At 42.3% G+C, this 26591-nt stretch overlaps 1 protein-coding gene across 5 annotated transcripts in view; it reads right to left on the bottom strand.

Annotated features, from left to right (window-relative positions):
* The window catches only part of LOC140690754 (NACHT, LRR and PYD domains-containing protein 3-like), a 150692-nt gene that overhangs the window by 27495 nt on the left and 96606 nt on the right, over positions 1-26591 (bottom strand). For 3 of the 5 annotated variants that reach the window (XM_072952669.1, XM_072952684.1, XM_072952674.1), the window contains 6 exons: positions 26038-26181; positions 24033-24210; positions 12955-13022; positions 9306-9371; positions 6884-7080; positions 4190-4287 (listed from right to left, as the gene is read on the bottom strand). Coding sequence is in view for 1 of the 5 variants with exons in the window: in XM_072952684.1 (XP_072808785.1) it covers positions 26179-26181 (3 nt within the window). In the remaining 4 variants the exon portion in view is untranslated. Of the gene's footprint in view, positions 1-4189; positions 4288-6883; positions 7081-9305; positions 9372-12954; positions 13023-14671; positions 14732-24032; positions 24211-26037; positions 26182-26591 lie in introns of those variants that run through there. The other 2 variants (XM_072952675.1, XM_072952681.1) reach the window with 2 other exon arrangements.

Below are 26591 nucleotides of genomic sequence, written 5' to 3'. Positions count from 1 at the left end.
CAAGGCTCTCATTCTTAAGGATATGAACACTTTTGCTCTCCTATACACACAACAAGCTGCAGAATAGAAAGTAACATTTGTTTTGTTAGAGGTTTTACAGGGCCCCATGACCGGACCCACAGCTCCAAAAAGAAAGAATTCCTGCACCAAGAAGTTTGCACCAACCACCCCTCAACCCCTCTCCTTTTTAGTGTAAAAGGAGCCTGAATTCTCACTCGGAGAAGGTGGCTCTCCAGGACATTAGCCTGCCATCTTCTTGGTCAGCTGGCTTTCCAAATAAACTCACTATTCTTTACCCCGACACCGTGTGTCTCGATTTCTTGGCCTGTCGTGCGACTTGTGGAATGAGAGTGGACTTGGAAACACAGGGAAGGAAGGCCAAGTCAGAACTCTCACCCTCCTGAAGGATCCGCTCTGCCTTTGCTAACAATACCACCAAGGGGTTGCTGGGACAGTGGACGGAAAACTGAGGCTGCAACACGACCATGAGCAGCTGGGCCTGGGTGGGAGAGATGGGGGGTGATGTCCGAAGCGTACTCGGCCTCCTTCCGACTCACATCACACCCACGTCCCCAGACCCAGTGAGGCCTGGAACCCCACACAGCAGAGTGCATCCAAACCTGCAGATGCCCAGTGACCGGTCCACTGTGCACCCCTCTGGCACCCTCCTCCCAGCTCCTCCTCCCTCTGCCCCGCTGGCTCAGCCCTGGTCCCACCACATTGTCACCCAGGGCCAGCACTGCTGCAGGAACACCCTCGGCAGGCCGCCCAGCTTCACGCCCTCAGGTCCGCACACTTTGTTGGTGCAGCTCTGCCCATTTCCAGCCCTCACCACTGACTCTCCAACCGCCTGCTCTCCCGCCTTCCACCCCCTGCCCTGCAGAGCGCCTCCTCTGGTCATGGCATCCTGGCCTCCAGGACCGACAGGGATCCCACCCCTTTGCTTCACCAGTTTCTCTTCTTGTTCTAAGAATGTTTAGTTGCACCTATGTTGTCCCAGGCCCTGCTCCTAGTACATAATGAGTATCAGCTCCAATTCCCATCGCTTTCACAGAAGGAGACACGAAGGCCCTGGAGCTGGCAGCCTCTAGTGACGAGTGACCCAGCTGGGTGGGCGAAGGTCCCAGGTGGTCCCAGAGCTGCCACACTGGCCTTGATGCCCTGGCTGTGGCCACTTCCACGTCACAGAGGAAAGCCCTCTGTTGCCTCCCAGGCTTTCTCGGGGATACATGGCTGCAATGGACCCCAACCCAGCCGCGTGCCTAGCCTACAGCAATGAACCTGGTTCTTTGAAAATATTCATAAAATCAATAAATCCCTAGCAAGTGTGACAAAGAAAAGGAGAAAAAGACACTAACAACTTCAGGAACGAAATGTGATTTTACTACCAATACCGCAGACATGAAGAGGATGATAAACACCACGAACAGCAGCACACATGGAAATCTGACAGCTCAGCTCAGTGACCTACCCCTTGAAACACAGAGACGACTGCAACTCACCCAACAGGACAGATCAGTAGAATAGCCCTAGAATTGCTAAAGAAATTTCATTCATAATTTTAAAATCCATGAAAAAGTAATCTCCAGGCTGAGGTCATTTAAGCAGAGAATTCTACCAAACATTTAAAGAAAAATTAACCAATGAAACTAGAACACTCCCTTTCACCATACACAAACATAAACTCAAAATGGATCAAAGACGCAAACATAAGACAGCATACTATAAACCTCCTAGAAGAAAATCTAGGCAAAGCATTGTCTCACATATATCTCAAGAATCATCTCCTAGGCCAGTCTACCCAAGCAATAGAAATAATAGCAAGAATAAACAAATGGGACCTGATGAAACTTGCAAAGTTCTGCACAGCAAAGGTAACCATGAACAAAACAAAATGACAACCTACGGAATGGGAGAACATTTTTGCAAAAGATGAAACCGACAAAGGCTTCATCTCCAGAATAGATAAGCGGCTCATACGACTTAATAAGAAAAAAGCAAACAACCCAATCCAAAACTGGGCAAAAGACCTAAACAAGCAATTCTCCAGGGAAGAAATATAGATGATCAATACGCACTGAGAAAATGCTCGATATCACTAATTATCACAGAAATGCAAATCAAAACTTCTATGAGATTCCTCAAAAGACCAGGAATAGACTTACCATATGACCCAGGAATCTCACTCCTTGGCATATATCCAGAAGAAACCCTACTTCAAAAACACACCTGCACCCCAGTATTCACAGCAGCACTATTTACAATAGCCAAGACATGGAAACAGCCTAAATGTGCATCAGCAGATGACTGGATAAAGAAGTTGTGCTACATTTATACAATGGAATACTATACAGCCAGGAAAAAGAGTAACACCATTTACAGCAACATGGATGGATCTCGAGTTGGTCATACTAAGTGAAGTAAGCCAGAAAGAGAAAAAATATACCATATTATCACTTATATGTGGAATCTTAAAAAAAAGACACTAATGACATTATTTGGAAAACAGATTCACAGACATCAAAAACCACCATATGGTTACCAGAAGGTCAAGGGGGTGGGAAGGACTAAATTGGGAGTCTAAGTACTAAATACTAATATTAATACTACTAGTACAGATACTAAAATAACATACATAAAATAGATAAGGAACGAGGTCCTACTGTACAGCTCGGGAAACCATACTCAGTATCTTGTAGTAACCTATAAAGGAAAGGAATATGAAAAGAAATACATGCATGGAATATGAAAAGAAATACATGCATGTACATGGATGATTCAAACTATACACTGTACACCAGAAACTGACACAGCAGTCTAAATTGACTACACTTCAATTTAAAAAAAAGTTCAGTGGGTTCCCACAACATGATCAAGAAGAAAAATGGCTAAAAAACATCAAATCCGTAATAGCCAACAAATTCATCATCATGATAATAGACAAAACAAAGGTTCTTGGTCACCTTTGTAAGTACCAGGGCACCAGTTCATCATTCTGAAAACTGGGAACTCAAGCAAGCAAGCAAGCAAGCAAACAAAAAACAGCCATCTCTTCTGCCTTTCCTATATGAACTACATTACAGTGACCAGACTTCTTAAGAAAGTTTTCCTTAAAGAACACAGCTCCATCTAATAAATCTGGAAGAGATGACAAAGTTTTTGACGGGTCTAGAAGGTGACATGAACAACACTGACAAACAGATGGTGATGACCAGCGACACTGTGTGCTGGTTCCTATGACACATCCCTGCTCAGGGGCAGCCTGAACCCGACCACCCTGCAGCCCTCACTCCGACTGTGCAGGAGACGTAGAGGAGAGGGGGGAAGGCTGTGGGCCGATGTAGTTTTAGCCACAAATGAATGGCATGAAAAGGAAAAGAGGAGGGGGGAACTGTTCTAGGTTAAAAAACACTTCAGGGGCCTATCACCCAAATGTAAAGTGTATCATCTTGTTAGTACCGAAATTGGAAGGAATTACTGTAAAAAGCCGTTTTTGAGAAAACTGGGAAAATCTGAGCAAGCATTAGCTTGGCGACAATAGTAAGGACTCACTGTTTACTTTGTCACGCACTGTTAGGTAACTGAAAGGTCATTATGTTAAAAATGAAATCCTTATCTATTCAGGGTACATATTGACATAGTTACAGGTAAAATGAGATGATTTCTGGGGTTTTCTCTGAAGTGTACTAACTAGAACAAAAGAATTAAAGCAGGAGAAGGAAGGATGTAAGGTTGAAAAAAACGTTAACTAAAGATTTTAAATTAGATGGCATTGAGAGTGATTTTTTTTTTTCCAAAAAAGGGAGGAGTGTATAACTCAGTGCTAGAGTGTGTGTTTAGCATGCACAAGGCCCTGGGTTCAATCCCAGTGTCTCCATTAAATAAAATAAATAAATAAACCTAACTACCTCTGTCTCCCCTCAAAAGCAAAAATAGGCTTTGACAGTGTCCAAAAGGGGCATAACCAAGAAGCACAGGACCCTGTGCCACGTCACTGCGGACAAGCCCCCCGTCATTCTGTGACCCTGGCCCCCCCTCGCTCATCTGCTGCTCCTCTGTCCTTTCTCCAGTCACAGAGGCCTCCCTGCTGGCTGCTATGCCCTCCCCTGCCAGGGCTGGCTTTCGGAGACATGCACACATTTGTTGAATGGAAACCTAAGCATGGCTCCAGCCTGAGGTAAGTACTCACCTGAATAGCGTGTCTCAGATTCACCACATAATCATCGTTACTCAGGACACCAGCTCGTTTTCTTAGGTCTGGCTCTGGGTGATGACAGCACCAGCAGACTACAAAAGATAAACACGTTCTTTAAAATGGTGACCCAGATAAACCTACTTAAAAAGGAAGAAGGATGTAAAGTCTCTAATATTAAAAAAGAAACTGTGAAATATTACGCTATATTTTCACTGCAAAATTCTTCATTTTTAAAAGGTTAATAGCAACAGCACAGGAAGCAGAATTAACCTCAGACCCAAAGCAGTAGTTCTCACCTCCTGCTTAGGTGAGTTACAAGAGCTAAAACAATCTTTTATTCCTGAAAAAATTCCATAGTGTAAGTGCCAGGACTTCATTAAAAAATTGATTCCTAGTTTAATAATACCTATTCTATCCATTTTATTTACATTTACCCCATATTTTCATATATAGTAAAGAGTAAGAAACACTATATCCTGCCATTCTTGCTATCTTGAGACCTACTAATATAGCTGAACAGCATACATACCACATATGCAGAACACACAGTTTAAGAACCATGAAAGGTGCCGTGAAAACTGTAATAGCCCAAACAGGCTCAGTATTCCAAACAGTAACCACACTTTTCTACACTTTTACTACATTTATCTTTTGAGCAAAACTGTGTTTAAGTTTATGTGAAACACACTCATATTTGAAAGATTAATTACCAGAAATGAAATGTTAAAGTAAGCTCATTTCAATTTACTTGTACAATAAACCTTATTGAAAAGACACTGATAGGATGATTAATAGGAAACAATGGAAATCAAATAATGAAATTACCAAAATTTAGAGCTAGAAGGCACTTGGTTGTGGACGATGTCGAGTCTAGTCCAATCTTACATTCAAGGAACAGAGAGAAGGGTCCATGTGGCCTGACTCAAGTCACACAACCAAATCATGAGTCAGGATCTGGAACCCACGTCTGGTAGACCAGGCCACATCAGCACGCACTTTTAGTGTTTTACATTTCAGTTATAAGAAAACTTTTAATCTGACTGTCTTAGGTTCAGAAACTTCTGCAGTTTGGCAAAAATATCTGGCTGAATATTATTACTTAAAGACTTTCTTTTACACGATATGAATCTAAAAATATTTTACAGCTTAAAATGGATACTAAATTAACTTACCTCTTATTTGAAAATAAACCACAAATAAGATGTTAGTTGTATCTGAAAATAGGTACTTTGCTAGCTAACTAGATTATCTACTACAATAATACAACCATAAAAATAACTTTAAAGGACTGGGTTTTTTCCTAGTCCTCTGCACATGCCTGGTGTTAGAGCAGAAAGACACTGTATCTAAATAGAAAGAAGCCTGGGCTGGACCCCAGAGTCTACTGCCTACATACTTGGAGAGATCACAAATGGGAGCTCAGTCCCTTCAGCTGCAAAACAGATTAAAAACAGGCAGCCTGCCTGATAGGCTGCTTCCGAACAAGCGGGAAAATGAATCCAAACACACTTTGCTTGTTACAAGTACAATGCAGATGGCTCATTAAGCTATTACTACTGTGTGGAAGTCCAGAGAGTTTTCTTCTGGTACACACACACTTTCCAGTTTTGACCAACTACTCTAATTCTCAAACATCCAATTCCTCAATTTACTGCATTAAAGAATTCTTAAGTCCTGCCATAGTTTATCTTACTGTTTTATTGTGAATGTTATTTACACACTGTAATACATTTTATAAATGTAGAATCAGGTCAACTATTGACAATATTTTATTTTAATACATACAAGGGTGTCCTCAAATAACGGCATTACTTAACTGCAGCCAATAGCTTATTAAAACCACATATTAAGTTAGGAAAAACTAATTTCCCTCACAAAATCCAGTAAAAGAAATATTCTGAAATTTTCCAAGTTTTTGATCATATTAAAAGACCTAAATAAACAGCGGCAAACCAAATTCCTAAGTACATGGAAAAACAGCCACTTTCAGTGCTCATCACACACTCCTCAGGGGGAAAGAAACTTTACCACAACTATAGCTAGTAAAAAAAAATTCTTCCCAAACCAAAAATCAACATAGTAGATGCAGTTAATTCAGGAAGATATTAAAAACATATACATACATGCATATATGTATGTATGTCAAGGGGCTTCCGCATTTATTCACTTTATACTATTCTTATGAAAAATTACTGAATCTCTAGTCTGAATATTAGAATGAGCAGCAGAACTAATTTACATTAATTTTAAGGAGTTTCACGTTTATTTGTAGGTATGTGCATAAAGTAGTTTATAACAGCATAAAATCATCTCCATCAGTTTGCTATAATGGAGTCTGACTTGTTTTCCTATAACTGATATTTTTCTACTTAACCATCTTTCCCTAAAAATTAACTTTCAGTTTCTTTAACTAATATTCTTTACAAATAAGTTTCCCCCTTATTGCAAAATGAGAGAATGTGCTTATGTTTATATGTGTTTTTCAATTAAAGTGAAAAACACAGGGGAAAGAGAAAAAACCAAAAAAAATTTTAATGCAAACTTCTTAACATCGTATTTTGTTAATCTGAAGTCCCATGTGACAAGTAAAACTGAAAACCATTAAGGTATTTGCCTGTTTTCTATTACACCATTTTAAGAAATAAATGACCATCCCAGCAAATCATTTCTGATACATCGTAAACTTACCTGGTTAGTTAGAGTTTGCTGAATCCAGTCAGAATAAGGTCAGGCAGAAACCAGTTGGTCACTTATGTCTGGCTGGCGACGGTCCCTGTACTTATGTGAATGCGGCATCTGTGCAGCCATCTGGAGGCCAGCAGCATGGAATGAAAATGATGATGCAAGCCAAACAGATGGAGGTTTGCATGCTGAAGTCTCTCCTCCTACAAGAAGACAGTAAGTGAGGCTTAAAGGGTGTGTTCATATCCTAATTGTTTGTACCTTCTGACCTATTTGATAGTTCCTTAAATTAAGAACTTAAGGATGTTCAATTATATTAAAAACCTTTAATACTACCAACAAGGATATGATACTCAACACAACTGTTGTACGTTAAATGGTATAGAATCCAGTAGTGCTTAAAATGAGCATCTGTAAATCTGTTTTAAGAGAAAATCTTAAAACACACCTTTTTGTAAAGCAATGGAAACCACCTTTAATGCTCATTTTCACATACGAGATTTTCACTGGTTGAGAACTGTAAATTGCAAAAGTAATCTCTGAATGCCTGCATCAGGCCTGTCCACTGGGTTGGCTCTTTAGAAATCAATTCAAAGGAACACTGCTGAGGCTCTGCTTTACACCTGCCAGGTGTACGGCAATCAACCTCCCTAGCATCCCCCAAAGCAGGTGAGAAATTCGTCCTAATGGTGCTCGCCACTGACACAGGTCATTAAAGGCAGAGCACACAATACATGGAAACAAATTCACAGGCTGCTGTATTCCTCTGGACGCTTCTTACACAGTCCCAAGAGAACCCAGACCAGGCAAGCCTGCCACAAAACAAACAATCAATAACTATTTCGCAGGTAGGCTGAGACCATGGTCATGATTTTTCATTAAAATTTTGGTCCTACAAGTACTTGCTAGCTAACTAACAAAAGTTACTTTTTCCTTAAGAAAAGAGAAAGACTTTTCTTCTTACAGTCAACAAAACTTTCAATCACAAACTAAAGCCAGAAGGCAAAGCATAAAACCCTGGTCAACCAACACTAGCCCAGAATACCTGTTTTTTTTGTTTTTTGTTTTCCAAGTAAACCAGCGAACTCTCACCACACTGTTCAGCACCATGGTACTTTTTCTCAAGCCGACTTGTTTCAAACACACACCAGCACTGGTTGGAAAGTGAAGAGCACAGACTCTGAGCCAGGCTGCTGCAGTTTGAAATTTCAGCTCCACACTTAACCAGCTGTGTGGCCTTGCACACCTAATGTCCTGATAATGACAATAATATGTACCTCAAACAGCTGTGGCGAAGGTTAAGCGCTTTAATACGTGTAAAGTGCTGAGAATAGCTCTGGCATTGATAGGTTTCTTACCTTATGCTGGACTAATCTTTTTATACCCCTCCTTGCATGCAAAGTACTTTATTATTTTTAGTTATTTCATACATTACAATATAGACTACATATCCTTGACTCATCAAAATCCAATTACTCCTTTAATTTGTGTACTATTGTTGACTTGTGTATGTATACACACACAGTCAGTCACAAGACAGCAACTAATCATCCAGCTTGAACAGAATCAGACTCAAGGATACATTCAGAGGGACAGATGGGTATTTTGTGATATCCAGACAGCTAGGAAAGAATTACAAAGAAATAGATAGCTGCTGCTTGATTATTACTATTATATAACTATACTCCTAAAATACTAGTTTCACTTTCTGAATCTAGATCCAGCCAATTACATGCATTAAAATCAACAAGCACTCACTGAGGTTGCACTAACTACAGCATTGTTTTGTGCGGTAACAGTGCCACTCACGATCTGCAACAGTGTGTCTCAAACTTTAACATGCTTACAAATTGCCTTTGTATCTTGTTAAACCTGCAGATTCTTAAAACTAAACCAAAAAACCCTGCAGATTCTGATTCCATACATCTAGGGTAGGGCTTGAGAATCTCCACAACCTCCAGATCATGCCAATGCTGATTTGAACAGCATTTTTAAAAAATTTAACGGCTCACCTTAATAAAAGAAAGCTATTTTCCAACCAATGCAACTAACAGATAACCCCAAAATAAGCTATATTCTGACTATAGAATACACTATAGCCACCCCCCACCAAATACATTTACCTTCCTAGGTAAGATTTGGGGGTTTGTGGGTTTTGGTTTGTTTGGGTTTTTTTTTTTTAAAGACTAATACACACCCCGATGTGTAAGGGTGGTATGGTAGGTGATAAAGAATCTGACGTTCTTTTTAAAATTTGCTGTAGGTAATCTAAATGTGGATTAACGAGCAATAACTATGATTCTCACTTGTGAGATTTTTTTTTAAGGCTATTTACTCCACCATCTATTAGAACTACTTAGTAACGTTACCATCTGTTTAGTGATGTGAAAGAAGATTATGCTTCTAGAGCTGAGGCCCCACGACTTACGGTCTGTGTCTGGGTGCGTCTATCACAGGCTCACTGCCTCCTTTTCTCAGCTTCTCAGCTCAACTGCTGTGTGTGAAATCCACAAACAGACTCAAGTTCAGTATCCTCCCACAATGCCAGAAAGCATTTAAGGTGTTCACTCATCCATTCCTCTCCTAGAGTAAGACTCCAAAAAGACAAATAATGTGGGACTCTCTTGCCAACTGATTTTATAATTAAGCAAATCATCGTGGTTTTTATTCTTTCTAAAGTTTCCATCTTCCCTTTTAACCCAAATGTTCATGAGAAAAAGGATTCAGTTGATCCTATAGCAGAGCTGATGATAAGAAAGCGTGAGGTTGAACTAAATGAAATTGCTAGTATCAGACCTCCTTTGGCCTACAGAACAGCAATGTCATACGGTTTACTCTATGTCTACCATGTTACATAATCTGTAATCAATTAAGTTGAAAATCAGCTACAATATTTTACTTTAGCCCAAGAATGTGTCACATGTGGCAGTATCAGGTATTTTAATGATAAACTTATTTTAATTCAAAATTATCTTCAAAATCATTGTTTGGAGTTCAGAGTTCAATTTCAAAATAATATTTTAAATTGCTGCCCAATATTGCAAAAGGCAATTTGTATAAAGTATGCGGGTAGGGTCGTACCTTCACTTTTTTACATTATTCCGAACTATGTGGATCTTTTTCACTATGAGGATATTTTTGAAACTTTAAAAAATGTTCATTAAAATGTTGTTGGTAATTAAACAGTTTACTAAAAAATATAGTAGCTTTCTCATTCCAGCCAAGTTACTATGTTCTAGCAAGAAACTATAATAAGTAGAGACCATAACACTAGTAGAGATTAGCACCGATTCTAGTGAGGAATGTTCCTTGAATAGATCTCAGAGACTGGGAGACAGCAAGACTCAAAACAGCAGGGGTTAAAAGGAGAGCAAACACCGAAGAGAAAAGCCTGGGAGGAGACCCTGAGTGAAAATAACCACCACTTTTAATCTCTGATCTAACACCCACATGGAGCTCCACCTGCAGCTAACTTGAATTTCTTTTAGTTATTAGTATGTTGATAGGGGACCACCCTTATGACAGTATTAATCCACATTAGATTTTAAAGAGACAGAACAATATTAAAGAATAAAAATAAATGAAAATAATTGCAGTTAATTAAAACTACAGCATTCAAAGTTGGAAACTTTTGTGAGGCCAAGTTTCTGAAACAGAATCTCCTAAGAAGCAAGGAAAGGGCATCCAAGCTTAGGTGGGAAGAAATCTGCACAGTCCCTAGCAACAAGACACACCTCTAACAAAAGAGAAGAAAAATGCTGAATAGCCAGTTGCACTTTTAATGATGGCTGGAGAGAAAGGTACACAAAGGGAGTGACTGAATGGACATCCACGAGGAAGTTTGGTTCAGCAGGATATCATTAACACCAAGAACATGGCCTGCACTCAATAAATATTTGTTCAATGAAAAAGTGAATGAGTCCATTAGGAATATTTAGAATGTGAAGAAACGGTTCAGAAAGAGAGGGAGAAAGCTGATCAGAGGATAAGGATGAAAGAAGAATTTTTAAAAGGAGGGGCTTATGAGTCAGAAATAAGGAACAGCATGATCCTAGCACAGGATACGTACATCTCGTGCCGACAGTCAGTTTCTCTTACTCATGCACAGAGCACAGTGCCTGCCTCCACAGCAGGTGTTAAACATATATTTAGGTAAAACTATGTTATGCTTCTGTAAATTATCTAATTTTAAGGACAAATGAACCGATTTCTTACAACCTTCTAGTTAGGGGCCAATATATATCACCACAGAACACAAACACACACTTTAATGTACAAACCAAAACCCCTACAAACAGGATGAAACTGCTCATAAGATCTAAATAAATGCTCAGGTTTATCAGTCCGATACTTTGATTAAATCTGTGCATTAAATTGTTAGGAATAACAATGGGATGGGGTGAAACATTTATCTTTAAAGCCTGTAATATCAGACTTGCACTTCTGAACATTTTAGAGTACCTAGCACTAAACTACCTCACTCACCGCAAACCACTATGAAAGTGGTCAAAACATACGAAATAACAATTTTCCGACAGTGGAAAACAGGCCGTTCGTAACTATGATCACCGAGAAAAGGGAAATAAACTTGGTGAGCCTCACAGTCACCCTGGCTTTCTATCTGGAGACAATTTCCAGAGTATAGTGTAGGGAGGGACAATTTCCAAAGAACCCAGTGGTCTTGATGAGCTGAGGAGATGGAGATGAGAGTTCAAGGCTACTGAGTTGGCTGGAATTTGTGGGGCAGGCAGTAGAAATAAGAGACCTATGTATGTAGAGAAGGAGCTCCACTAATCTGTACCCAGGGATCACTTGGACTCTTTGGCCAAGTACTAAGCTGCACAATCATTAGGCGAATGTCCAGGAAGCCACGCAGAGAGCAACCAGCAGGGAGCTGAAAGCTGAACAACTACTAGAAATAGCACAGGACGGCACACGGACTGACCAAATCACCTGGCGGGAGAGACCCTGCTGACCACCACACACGTTCAAGACACCCCAGGAAACCCACGCTTTAGGAGAAGAGCTCAACTGGCCCTACAGCAAAGGCTGCCTTCTACAGGTCATAGCAGAGACCGAAACAAACCTCAAAGGATCCAGATGATCTACAAGTTAACTAATGGTCTACCAGGTCAAAATTCAGCATTTTTAAAATGAGGATAACAAAACCCAGAAGCTCAACACTCAGGATTCTTAACACCCATATCCAATCAAAAATCACTAGGCACATAGAGAAGCAGGAAAATGCAGTCTGTATTCAAGAGAAAAAAACAACAAAAACTCATTAGCAGACCCAGAAATGATAGAAATAATGAAATCAGCAGACAGGCAATGTCAGTGACTCAGTACAGACACAGTGTTACATACAAACATAGGACCTAATTTACATAAATTTCTTTCTGGCCATATATTAGAATAACATGATCCATTCAACAGGTAACTAATCAGGCTAAACCGAGATGAAGCTCCTAAAAAGGGAAAAAATCTACTACTACTGTAAGAATAAAAGTATTTTCAAGAAACTCCTTGTATAAATGCTAATCACTTACTTAGCTGAAGTATTCACACATTCACTGCAGTCACTTGGCCTGCGGTAAGTTTAACTTTCACTGATAAATAAAGATACCAGAAGTTTTACAAAAATGACAGAAGTCATTCAAACTGACAAACTATACTGGTTATAATCAAGAAATAATTCTTTCAAACAAGCTAGGAAACCATTACCATTCAGATTAGATGTTAAGCCAGACCCCGAGATTCCAGCGTGTCTCTCAATGAAAGAAATGACCACAGAGCTCAAGGCTCTCAGACAGCTGTCCCTCGTACTAGTGCCGGTCGGATGATGCAGCCTCCCTTACGGTTTACACCGAAACAGGACCAGCAGTAGCTGACGGACATGGAACTGGTCAATTCAGCCTAAGTACCTTGTGCACTCGGCGAACGGCACTTCCCTATTTTCAGTCAGAAGATGGGGTCTGTGTTCACCTCTCAGGTCAGAGCCATCCGTGGGCAGTGAAGGGAGAGCCCTGGACCCCTCTGGCTGGGAGAGCTGTGGGTCTCAAGCTGCTCATACTCACCTTTGTGAAGCCCCGTGGTCTTTCTGTATCTCAGATTCCTCTGTACCAGGCCAGTTTAGCATATGCATCTACGAAACAGGTAAAATGAGAAATATGTGATTTGGAAAGTTCAATTTGCTATGCAGAAACACACTGACCTAGGGTTTAAGGCTTCCTGTCCCTTGCTGTAACCCCAGCATAAACGCAGCATGGTGACAAACAAGTCAGTTCCCTTAGACATGAAGTAAGAGCCATTGTCATCTCATCCAGCCACGTAAATGCAAAGAAGTCCTTCCCTCGTAAAATGCCATGGATTTGAAACATTACACAGATCACTGCCAGAGGAAAGGAAAGGCTCTGCTCAAAAGTCTCTGTTTAGAGCTGAAAAGACACATTTTAATAAATGGTGGTTAGATTCTAACTTATTTCCATTTATGAAAAATCTACACAAAAACATAGTAAAAAAAAAACCTTTCAATGATTTACACACACACACACACACACACACACACAGTGTACGAATAGGTACATACTATAAAACCTGAATTACCCAAAGATGCTCCCTCCCCCACCCCACTCCAGGAGTTTTCTTCAGCTCTCCTGACTGTCATTCTGCCAGGGCCCACACACACTAAAGCTGCCTTCCAGAAACCTGAAAGTACAAACAGAAGAGATGACATACTGCAGCACAGCTAGAAGCTAAAGTATCATGAAGCTACTGAAGAGCCAGATGCTGCCTGCGTGGCTGCCTTCCCCTAGAAGGAAGAAGAACCAGGAAACAGAAAGAGGCAGCCAGGAGCACAACACAGGCGGAAAGCTCACCTACCACAGGCTGCCATCACCTTCAGCTAGGCCACAACTGTGTCACTTTAAGAAGTGTCTGAAGATGCAACTGAGTTGCAGGCACACTCAGTTTCTTTGGAAAGAAAGCTGCCTCAAACCTTCCCTAATCTCTGCCTCTGCCTTCTCTCAAAGCCGGCAGAGCAACAGCAGCTGAGGGACACAGCCACTTTTTAAAACTTCCCCTCTCCTGCCCCAGGCAGAAAAGAGGAGAACCCTGCACATACTCCTCTCCTCACTTTTTTTAGTTCTAGCTAGACAGCTGTGAAACATACAAGATATTTTTAAATCTAGTCAAGCATTTGGTTGGGTACCTATATTGAATTGCAGCAGATACTTAAAATTATCCAATGAGGCAATCATTTGGCTTTGTGATTCCAATTAAAACACTGCATATTTATGGGGATTTTCCTTTACAAAATGCACAAAAGGCAAGATATTCATCTGACCAGAGACACTTTAAAAGTTAAGCACTGAGAAAATTGTTAACTGTTAGACAGAGGTTATAAAATGTAATAATATTGAAAAGTAAGCCTTCATTAAAAGTATACTTATGTAGCAAATAAAACATATCATTTCAGAGCTCATCATTAGTTTTCTTTCTTCCATATGTGCTGTGCAAGTGTTTAAAATTCGTGGCTGAGTTCCACACCAAATGAAAATAGTATGGAAAATATTACCATATGAAATGTTATACAATATCCTGAATATACGAAGTTCCCTAATGATACCATTAAAAACACTAAGATCTGTCGCTGCCTCCTGCCCCCGCCCTCCAAAAAGTCAGGCAAAAGATGAAATTCTCATAAACCAATAGTAAGTATATGGAAAAACTTTCAAATTCACTAGAAGTCAAAAAGTAAGCCCATAGGTAAGTAACTAAGATTTCATCATTTACCTCTCAAACAAGCACATTTGTCCAAACCAGGCAGAATACCCTGAATAACAACAGCATGGATACAGCAGCTTTCTAGGACCCTTTACCAGAACGCTCTGCTAGCAGTGTTTCACAATTAAAGAAAAAGTGATAAAAGTAAAAATTAGTAAGAATATCCATCACAGTCTCCATGCCAAACTTTGTGCCAGTATGCCTCAGATCCATGCAAGTCCCATGAACCAGGTGGCATTATTACAGCATCTGTCACATTATACATAGAAAGAAAAGAGTCCAGCAGCCCCACGGGGCCTGGCAGCTGGTGGCCCCACGTTCATGCGCTTGGGGCTGGTCAGTGGCGGTAAGGCAAACCAGACCCTCCAGGGTCCACCCTCCTCAGAGATGGAGGGAGTAGGGGTGGGGGGTGGTCAAGAGACTCGGGGAGCGCCCCTGCGAGACAGCACTGACGGGTCCTCACAAGAGTGAAGAGAAACTGCACCAGCAAGTCTGAAAAGAGATTGGGCTGGGAACCAGCCCCCTGCGAGAGATGTCCCCTCTCACGTGCAACCTACTTGAATGCAGGTGAATGCAGACGAATGGGTGGCCGTGGCCAGAAGAGACGGGAATTTAAAAGGGAGTCTAGGAAAAATGAGTAAACTTCACATCAAATTTTACAAAAGAATCTTTAAAAAAAAAAAAAAGAAAAGAAAAGCCAGTTCTCTAGTCACCATGAATTTTGTGACGAGCTCACGAAACTGACCTGTGAGAAAAGACTAGACTAGGAAGTGAGCCACAGTCCAGCAGCCCTGTCCCTGCGGCCTCCCCCGAGACCCGCCCCCCAGGCTCCCGGCATACCAGGGACGCCCTCTACCTCGGAAGTCCTGGCTCTGCTGCTTTGCCTGAGCAACTCCCACTTCCCCTCCCAACTGCAGTTCAAATGTCACTTCAGGTTTCGCTGGAGAATGGAGTACAGACAGAGGACCAGGTAAGGATACACAGGTAGGCTGGACCAGAGTCCTTCCACCAGGGTAAGAAATCTGGATTCTGTAAAAAAAAAAAAAAAAAAAAAAAAAAAAAGCTATGAGGCCACCAGGGAAGGCATGCCAGGGGTGACATGGCTCTGGCTGTGTTTTCAGTCACAGTGATAAACACTCTGGGGTGTCTGGATTCAGTCTCGCCACTTACTACCTAGCAACTGAGTGACTGGGTAAATAAATCTGTGCCTCCCTTCCCGTCTGCAGAATGGGTTAAGCCAGTACTCACACCTCAAGACTATTATGAAAATCAAAGACTTAATGTTTAAATTGGTACCTGGCACATGGGACCTTCCTGGATTCTACACTACCCCTTAACAACCAATCTATCCTCTAATTCATTCATTCAACAAACATTTAGCACACCCCCACTACGCTCTACACCTTAGCTGTCTGGTACGGTAGCCACTAGTCACAGGCGGCCACTCAGTGCTTGAAATGCAACTATCTGGGACTGAGATAAGCTGCAAATGCAAAGCACATGCAAGATTTCAAGGACTTAGTACAAAAAACTGAATGTAGACTATATCAATAAATTTTTAATTTTAAAGTACTGTATTTTAGATATAGTGTGTAAAATAAGATACCAAAATTTCAAACTGTGACTCCTAAAAGCTTAAATTACATAGGTGGCTTGTGTTCTAATCTACTGGACAGTGCTGTTCTAGAAAAAGTTCTTAGCATTAAAGACACAAGAGAAGATGAAGGGCAAAGTCTCTGGCCTCCTGGAGTTTGTATTTTATTGCTGGCTCGGAGAGGACATGATCCCTCACAAAATAAATAAGTGAATTCGGTCATGTCAGAAAATGATCAGTGTTCTGAAGAAAATAAAACAAGGAAAAGAGAAATTGGGAGTGGAGGGGAGCTGTGTCTCCCACCTCACCTCCTGTCTCTCACAACAGAGAGCGCAGCCAGGTCTCCTGTCAAGCACAAGCTGAGACAGACTGGCAGCGGCCGTCCTCAGCAAGTGCTGTTGCTACTTTCACACACCCCCAGGCTAACCTGAGCGGGTCAGAAAGCCCGGCGCTCTGCCTGCCCAGGCGGGAGCACAGAGAGTACCACCGTGTGTGCCCGGTTCTATGAACTGCATCCCTCATCCATCCACTCGGGCCAGAAACTCTCTCTCACCCCCACCTCCCTGTACACACAAGCTACATTCTGAGACTGGCCTCAGGAATGCCTCACAAATCCAACTGTTAATTTCTTTACTCTGTCAGGCTCTAATTCAGAAGAAAGCGAGTGATGAAGGAGTGATTCTGCAGCACCCGAGGCTTACCCAGTCTGTGCCCTCTCCCCACTGCTGCCGGTCTGCTTCCTTATCACAGGTTCAAGGTCAGCATCGCTTTAAGGGATCCAGAGTTCCATGCTTACATGTCACCTCGTCCCACTGCCCGCCAGGTGTCTCCGTCCCGTGCCCCCATACACGGTCTCCCTCTGAGCTGCACTGACGGTGCCCAGGCAGAAGTGCTCCCCCGTCTAGAATGCGGTCCCTCTTCTCCTCTTTTCTGCTCCTAGAAATCTTGGATTCAAACTTTGAAACCCAGATCTCATGTTATCTTCTCTAAGAAACCTTCCCAGGATCTTGCAGTGAGCTGCTCCCCTGCTCCTTTTCTTTCCTACTATTCTGCTGTTAACACAGCGAACATGTGCTGTGCTGAAGCAATCAGCACATCCTCACAACTGGAACACTTGAGGGAAGGACTGGTCACACTTGTTTATATATTCTCATGAACAAAACAATGCAAAGGCTTAAAATAGACAATAAATAAGTGGGTGAGCGAAGCAGAGAGACCCGTGAACCCCCTGCCCACAACCCTCCCATCCGAATGAGGGGCTCCTCAGGAGCGACTGGGCCCCCCACGACTGTGCGAGAAGGACTTCTCTGCTCTGAAGGGCGAGACAGCCAGCGTGCCCCTATCACTCTTCTCTTTCATGCCAGCACATAAAGGCATTCAATAAATATTTTATTCAATGAGTGTGCAGATGAATAAGCATTATCAGACATCAGGTTCCCCATCTCAATTTATAGAGGGGACACCTGTGACCCAGAGAAGTTTTATGTTTTGTCCCAAAAGGTCAGTGGCAAAATCAAGACTGGGACAGTCTCCTATCTTACACCCAACATGGCACATTTTCTTCTGATGAAAAGGTCCTGAAGTAGGCGTTTGTCACCTTTTGGTCACTCAGTATCTGGACACCCATCACAGTTTGTGACAATCACAGAAGACAGAAAAAGCCGTGTCTCCTACTATAAAAGCCAAACAGTAACAGAACTTCTCTCATCCCCACTCCCTGCTAGCAACCCAAGTTTGAATGGTCAAACGTTCCTGCTCAGCCTGAGAACTGGAGGCGCAGCTCCTGCAAGGTGCACGGGCAGTGTGAGCGTGCTCCCCGCAGGGAAGGGAAGACGAAGCTCACACAGCAGCTGACTGCAAAGAGCCAGGAGCGGCGAGGCCGGGCCTATGGCCTGACCCGGTGTTGTCCTCTGCTGCTGCCTGCCACGTTGCCTCCTACTTATTTCTCTAGCATAGCCTCCAGCTTTCCAATCAATTCTGCAGGCTAACTGATTCATTTTCTGCCTAAATTAGCCAAGGATGAGCTTGTTGTCTGCATCCAAGAACCCTGACTGTCGCACACAAATGAACAACAAGGGACAATCACTCAATAAAGGGGGATGAGAAAAGGAACAACGAAAGAAAATGTTACACAGAATAAACCAAGGCCCTGCTGGTGTTTACGGTGGCCACACATGCCACATGGACAGGACTGCTAGCCGACAACCAAAGGCATTTTTCTTCCCTGACTGAGGCAACTAGTCATTTCGCAGCTTCCCCCGCAGCTGGCACGGCCCTGGGACTCAGCTCTGGCCCGCGGAACGGCAACAGGAGCGACGTGTGTGCTAGCAAGCCGGACCCACAGACCTCCACACTCTCCCCCAATCCAATGACTGAATGCCAAATCCCAGGGCCACCTTTGGACACCATATGTGAGACAGGAAAAATATCCAGTTTGGTCCCTGAGTGACTGCATGGAGCAAAACAGTTATTGCCAGTCACTGGGGTATTACATAAACAAGAAATAAATCTCTTATTTAAATCAATGAAATGTCGCATGTCTGTTACACCACTTAGCCTAGCACAATGAAAAAAGAAAGTAACACCTGCCTAGGGAAGTTAGCAAATTCTTCACTGAAAACAATGATCAGATGTATGTCACTTGCCATTAGTAAAGTAATACAAACAAAGCTACCATCCGAAAGTTAAGAAGTGTGCTTTTGATTTTGAAAGGACTTTTTCTTGGTGATTACAAAAGTAGAGGGTGGGAGGGAGTAAATTAACATGACTCTTCAAATCAAATGACATAATCCCTTTTTCATATGCATTTCCTTCCTTTGTTCAACATCTGGATTCAAAGGAACTCAGTATATAAAGTTTTTTCCAGGATAAACCATGAACTATATACTAGAAGCATGTTAAACCTTCCTATCTGCCTATAAATTTTCATTATGGAAAGAAAGTTGTATCATACAAGGTGCCACCTGCTCAATAGCTCACTTGGAGGGCTCTTTCTTACAGATGACATCCCAACCGCTTAAGATCTGGATTCATTTAGGCCTGAAATGGGGACCAGACATCAATATTTTTCAAAGATTTACCAGGTGATCAGATTAGGGGGTGCCTCCACTAGAAGAATTTTGATGAAAATTTATAAGATTTAAAATAATGATGATATAGCACAAAAGTGCTTTAATATTTGCCATGAAAGCATAATTTTAAAAATCTACAATGGCAACTCATAACTGATGGGCAGACTTACACTAAAATTCTTTCCAAAATATTTTATGTTAGTATTCTATGTAATGAACACTCAACTGTACAACCCCTAATTCTCTGCATTTTGAGGAACCAAGTAAACTAACAGGTCACAATGTGAAGGAAAAAATCAGAAAACATTTCTTATAAAACTCTTGGATAGAGGGAAATATTTAGACAGAGGGAAAAATACATGTCTTAGCAGCTCTTAATGAGTATTTCTGAAGAGTGGGACTCTAAGAAAATAGGAGCAACTCTCATTATCCAATCTGTATACACTTTTATTAGATCACATTTGAAAAATCACCATGAGCAATTCACACTACTATAAAACACCAACAACAAACGCTCTTCTGAAAGCAGAACAGGCTACCTACCTTGAAGCAAAACTTCCTTAGTCACCTCCACCTGAGTTACCACGGTGACCCACACCTAGTGGGTGGAAACTATCCTCTCTGCACCAAAGTTCCAACCATCTGTCATCTCTGGTGGCTTCTGAAATCGAGCTTTATCCTCTAGCTCTGAGGCTGAACTGCTACCTTCAAGTACAATGGCTGGCAAGATCTTAAGCAAGAGGTCAGCCAACTTTGTCTTAAAGCCAGAGTGTGAATATTTTAGGCTTTATCAAGGATACACCATTGTAATTAATTAACTCTGTCCTTAGAGCATAAAACCTGCCACAGACAATACATAAGCCAATGAGTGTGACTGTATATTTATTAAAAAGAAGCAACAGGCTGGATTCAGGTCTTGAGGCTTCAGAGGCAGCAAAGTTAGTGTGAGGCACTGAAATTATACACACACACACACGCTTATATAACTATATATTGCCTATCTACATCATATAAAATATTGTACGTTTATTTATATAGTACCTGTGTTTGTGTTACTATCTCTTTTACCCCAACTATAATACAAAGCCATTAAGGATGCTGCTTCATTCACTGACAAATCTTCGGTGAGTGGGCACATGATGGCACTCAAAAACCATCACTGCCTGGCTCAACTAACTCACCTCCTGAGACCCAAATACAGATTAAGAGGAAGGAGGGGGATACAAAAGAACCAAGTTTCTCCTGCCAGGAGTAGAGAGATTATTAAACACAAACCTAGGTTTCTATAGTCAAATGGCAAGCGCCCTCTCCTCCCTTGCCAAGACATCACTGTAACTGATGAGGACGACGAGCGCTAACAACAAGGGACAGTTACAGTACTAACAGCAACCAGAGGAGCAGTGACTTTTATCAAGAACTGCAGGCAGCAGAGTGGCCAAGGGGGACACCACAGGAGAGCTCCTTCCACCAGTCCCAGACATGGTGCTCCATCAGCAAGAAGGGAGAGCACCAGCCAGGGCTTCCTGGGGGGGGGCGTCCCCAAGCCCGGGGCTCACGGCAGGCGATGGGGACACTCTGCCAAGTCTAGCTTCAGCTCAACTAGCTCACAGTGTGACGACCCTGGCCTTTCTCAAGGCTAAGATGCCCTTCCAGTAAAGGAGGGACAATAAATCATTCCAACACCTACGAGAGGTTCATGTGAGCAAACTAACGTGAGCACATTTCACAAACTCTAATAAAACACCACACGTGTTCAAAGATAAAGGATGTGAAAGTTGCCTTCATGTTATGAATTCTCAAATGTCAGGATACTAATACTTTAATAGCTGGAAAACTGTACCAACTTTCCTATTAACTACTTTATTGAATAGGAAAATAATGCCAATTAATATGTTTTTTAAAGCCCCCCATGGACCTGAAGGCTATTTTCATTTTGAATTTTTGAAAAATGCAACTTGCCAGGTTTGTTTCCCGAGTTGTACCTGCTGCAGTGAGTACGTAATAGTAATGCATTTAGTTCAACGTGTCTTAGAAACAAAGTTAATATGCCTGTGTTTTCAGATACATATAATACTTAGGAGGTAGTTAAATTAACTGCAGTAAAATCAATTTTATGCAAAATGAGTGAACTGAGAAGCCTGGTATTCAGGAAAACTTGCTCACACTTTCAGTCATAAAGCGTTCATCCACATTAAAACACGGATGGTACGTATGGGCTCTAGCAACGACTCTCCTGCATGACACTACGTGCTTTTCTTAATGCTGAAGACAGTTCTGGTAGTAAAATCTACTCGCTGTTTTAAAAGCAAGGAAGCCCTTCCCCTAAACAAATGACAAGAGCAGAGTGCTAAGCCCCCCCTCTCCCTGGCCCCCGACCAGTCTTCTACACAGAGCTTCCTGGCCTTTCACATGGACACCCATCATTCCTCTCCTCCAACTGGGAAGAAATGGTAAGTTGCTTTGGATATAAGAATAGGTTTGCAAGATCTTATGCACGACTATGGCTGGCACCATCAACTGGACTATTCCACAGACACACGTGTTCATTTGAAACAAGTCAAATGAAACTGAAGTAAAGCACTCCCTTGGAGAGACCATCCCTGGCCTTTCTAGAGAAGACTGCACCTGCCTCTCACATCATCTATTTGCTTAGATGTTTACTGTGTATCTCCAGCCATTAGAATCCAAGCTCCATGAAACCCAGGGCTTTGTCCTCTAGTATACACCTAATAATGAGAGGAAATGCTCGGCACAATAAATGCTTAATAAATGTGAGATGCTTATCTCACCATTTTCTCAAACTACCTGACATCTAGCAGAATACCCCCTACTTACTCAGTGATCATAAAAAGTTCCATTATTCTCAGGTAGGCATTATGCAAGTTGTAATAATTTAACAGAACTGCTTTGGTTCCGCTGAATTTATTTTTACTCCTACCTTCAAGACAAGTGAGGCTGATGTTCTTATAACTGTATAATATTATTATAGTTTCCTTAGGAGTGTTAAACAATTGAGTACATTTAAGGAAAAATTATGAGAGACAGTACAGAGTAGTGCTAAAAGCACAGACCCTTGAACCACAATGTCCAGGTTTGAATTCCAGCTCCGCCACTTATCAGCTGTGTCCCTGGGCACCTTTCTTAACTTTCTGTGCCCTAGCTTCCTCATTAGTAAGAGAGAAATAATCGTCACATTATCACCTCCCAGTTCTCCAGCCCTTTCACTCTTCCTTCAAACATTATCAGAACAGCACCTGCCCAGAAAAGCCCCGCTGTCGACCACTGTCAGCTCCCCTCGAAGGGGCTGCTCAAGCCCTCTCTCCTCTCGTGGTAGAGTGAGACCAACATCTATCGATTCGCTATACATTTTGGCATTTTCTACATCGAGGTTCTACTTATTTATCCAGAAGCAAACTAACTTACCCCCTCCCACCTCAAAGGATGCCTTTCCTGACCTGCCATCTCCACCAGCAACACTCTCCCACTCGTCCAGGCTCAACACCACGCTTCTCTAATGCTCCTTCACCCTCCACCTCGCATGACTCATCATTCTCTAAGTTCTGCCTAGGGTTCCTTAAAAAATTCCTTCATGCCCATCTTCTCTGTTCTTTTACCTCTTAACTGTTCATAGACAGTAAGTTTCATGAGAACAGAGGCAGATTCTATAATTTTCATAGGTTTATCTATTCCTAATACATAGTAAAGGGTCCTGTATCTAGTAGGCTCAGTAAGTATTTGTTTAATATAAACTAATGCACACCAGGCTGACTATAATCACTTCCATGACTCCAGACTCCAATCCTTCCTTAAGTCATAAATCATTCGTAAAATGTCTCATACCTACAACTTGTTTGCTCAGACACACTCATTAACATATTCAATTCAAGTTGTTATAAAGCACTACAGTTATAAAGCACTACAGGTGGTTTGGGGGAGGGAAGAAAGAACTGGGGCATGATTCCAAAAATGAGTCCTCTCCACGTCTTCAAAAATATTACAAGAATGTGTAAGAAACAGCCACATAAATATTTACAAAACAAGGTAAATAGACATTAATTCTGATTAGTAGGTGGTTGTTAATTAACACAATACAAGCGAAGGAAAGGAAAACGGGGGCATTCCAAGACATGGGAGGAACACAAGTAAGAAGCATCAACATGGTATGTTCAGGAAACATTACTAGGGGAGGGGACAGGTAAAGGCTCAACTGAGTCCACTCAAAATTCATGTTAAAGTCTAACCTCAAGCACCACAGAATGTGACTTAATTTGGAAATGCCCTTATTTGAAAATAGGGTCATTGTGATGTAATGAGTTAATAAGATAAGGTCATTAGGGTGGGCCCTACCCAGTATGGCTCATGTCCTTCTGAGAAGAGGAAATCTGGGCAGAGAGACAGGTGCACAGGGAGAACAGGGCAAAGCGGGGTCAGGACAGGACCCACTTCCATCGGCCAGAGCCAGGGTCTGGGCACATCTGCTTCCACACGCCAGCTGGATCACTCTGTGACCAAGGACGTTCACCTACTCAGTTACAAATGCAAAAACAGATCAAGCACAGGCACAGAGACAGCAGGGGGTTTCTCCCCACAGACTGAGAGCCATATTGCACAGGGTGTCATGACCTATCTGAGACTCGGAGCTTATCTCCCCTGGAAATCAGCAGATGGGAAACTTTCTGAAAGCAATAAAAATGTGTATAATTACCATCTGGGGCTTCAGCTGTGTTGTATTGTCCCCGTGTCCCAAGCGGCCATGCTCTCCGAGGCTCCAGGTGTGCAGTTCACCACTGGATGTCAGGGCTGCGCTGTGTGAGCTCCCGCAGGCAATGTCCCAGATCTGCTGGGTTTTCAGGGCTTCTGTCAGCCGGGGCTTGTCACAGGTCCTAGAGCAAGATCAAGTAGTATTCCCTATAATCAATTCAGCCTTTGGGAAAGAAGAAGAACACAGACATCTGCATGGACCCACGTTTAGTCAAAACAACAGCTATAGATCAACTGAACTGTCAAACCTTAAAACAGAACATATGAGGCCAAGTCACATTCCTGGAGATTTTCAAAAATATATTTTTCAGTTCTATCTTCATAAATAACCTCTCCTATGCAATTTTCCACAAAACAACTTTCAAAGGGCCTTCACTCTTACTATCAGTAACAGTTTCTTATTAACACGTAATGAAGAAAATATTCTTAAATTCTGCTGAAGTATCCGAGTTTGCCATCATCACCTTCACCCCTAGAAAACACTTTCCCATGGATGGTTAAAGCCACAGCGTGCCGCCCACCGGCAGCATTCACACACACAGGGGCTGCCCGAGCTGTCTGCCCAGGGGTTAACGGCCTAACTACCCACTGCGCCTGGCAACCAGTATGGACTCAATGAATCTGTTGAATAAATGAGTAAAGAGGATCAGCATTTCAGGGCAACAGGCACATAAAATAAGTGAATGATTATTAAACTACAAAGTGGACACCCCAGAAAGAATTTTACTTGCCAAGAAGGGGCAAAATAATGCTATTTATTAACGGGGTTGCTGCTATGTCAAATACAGAAAAGATCAAAATTCAGATGAAAAAAGTAAAAATAAGTACCTTTGGAATCAGGCAAATTGTCAAAAGCAGAGGCGATCAGGCTTTGGAGAAACGCACCTCCACACTGGGGTTATTTAAGCAAAAGTACCATCGACTGCAGTTAAGACATTATGGTCACTCTCCCCAGACAGCCCGCACCCGCTCCTCCCCCAGCATGGACCGTCCTCCCCGCTCAGGACTGAGGAGGGTTTCCTCCGTGAGCGGTGTCTGCCAGCTCCCAGGCTCCCGGCCTCCAACACTCATCCCACCACTGCCAGAGCCCACGTGATCGAGGGCCATGTGCTCTGCTAAAGCGCATGCTTCCCGGGCTCCCCTGCGCAGAGGGCACAGTGACAGAGACGCAACAAAGTGAGTAAGGCTTCCAGAAAAGCTCTCGGACAGGCCGGACGGGCCTGAGGAAGCATCTGTCTCATGCGCTCACCTGCAGCTGCAGGGACGTCTCTCAGCGAGGGCGGACAGCAGGCCAGCGCTCCCCGGGGGCCCTCGAGCTGCCGCACTGGCTCCAGACCCCACCTCCAGGCTTTTACAGCAGACTAAAGCCACTGTCTTGCTCAAGTTGCTACTGTTTGGATTTTTCTGTTACAAGGGGTGAAATCTAACCCTATTCAGTACAGAGATGAACTGAGTCTGTTGTATCTAGTTCAGTTCCTTCCTAAGAGGCCTCACATGGTTGGAAATAAAAGTAAGTTTCCTGAACTGAAGGGGTATGACTTTTGTAAATGGTTCTTTCTAATCACTGGGATTCACAGACACTGGGAATCTCGTCAAAGTCACAGGCTCTTTCCCCAGAACAATGACACACACTTAGGCACTGAAGGTGATGGTTTCAAAGATGCTATAAACCCCACCACAGTTCCAAGACTGAAACCCCCTCCTCGGAGGGGTACGCCCCACATGCCTGGGATTCCAACAACCACTGGTCCCCAAAAGCCTTGTGAAGCAACAAAAAGTCAACTCTACACCACCTGGAGCTGTACATTATTCCATTTTTATTCCTAATAGTCAAGTAAAACTTGAAGACTCCTATGCCACTTTAGGGAAAATTATTTAAGGGCTCGAGTTAATTACAGAGCATGAGCAACAGGCTTGTCTGCACACAAGTGCCAACCCTGGCCCCGTACCTGAGTGAATGGCCACCTTCTTGACCATGTAACTGCTGAGGGCTGTGATCTGCTGAGTGGTGGGCACAGTCCCGCTGGAGAGGCCCAGCCCCAGGCGGCCGCTGGTGGCTTCCCCACAGGCATACACCTTCCCTTCCACGGTCACTGCCAGGGACAAGCGTGAGCACAGCATTCACGTTTCACAACAGAACTATGTATTCAGCGCTAAGCATCATTCAAAAACCATTTAACATTAAAGGAGTCATATCTGCAAATAAACTTTTCGAACCACCAGCCACCTGTACTACATTCAAAGCACATAACTTCTCAGAGAATGAAGGAACTTTTATCTAAAATGGGATTTTTTAAAAAGCAAAAGAGAAAAAAATAATTTTATACACTTTGAAAATTGTAAGTCATCTTATCAAATGGTACAAAGAATTACTGCTAATTTACATGGTTATATTAACCAAAAAAGTTCTTTTCTCTTAGAGATGCAAAGTAAAGTATTTTAAGCATGAAAGGATACAATAAGATTTACTTTAAAATAAATACGGGTCAGAGGATGTAGAAAA

Source organism: Vicugna pacos, chromosome 3 (assembly GCF_048564905.1).
Source record: "Vicugna pacos chromosome 3, VicPac4, whole genome shotgun sequence".
Taxonomy (NCBI): Eukaryota; Metazoa; Chordata; class Mammalia; order Artiodactyla; family Camelidae; genus Vicugna; species Vicugna pacos.
This window is presented reverse-complemented; position numbering and strand designations above follow the sequence as displayed.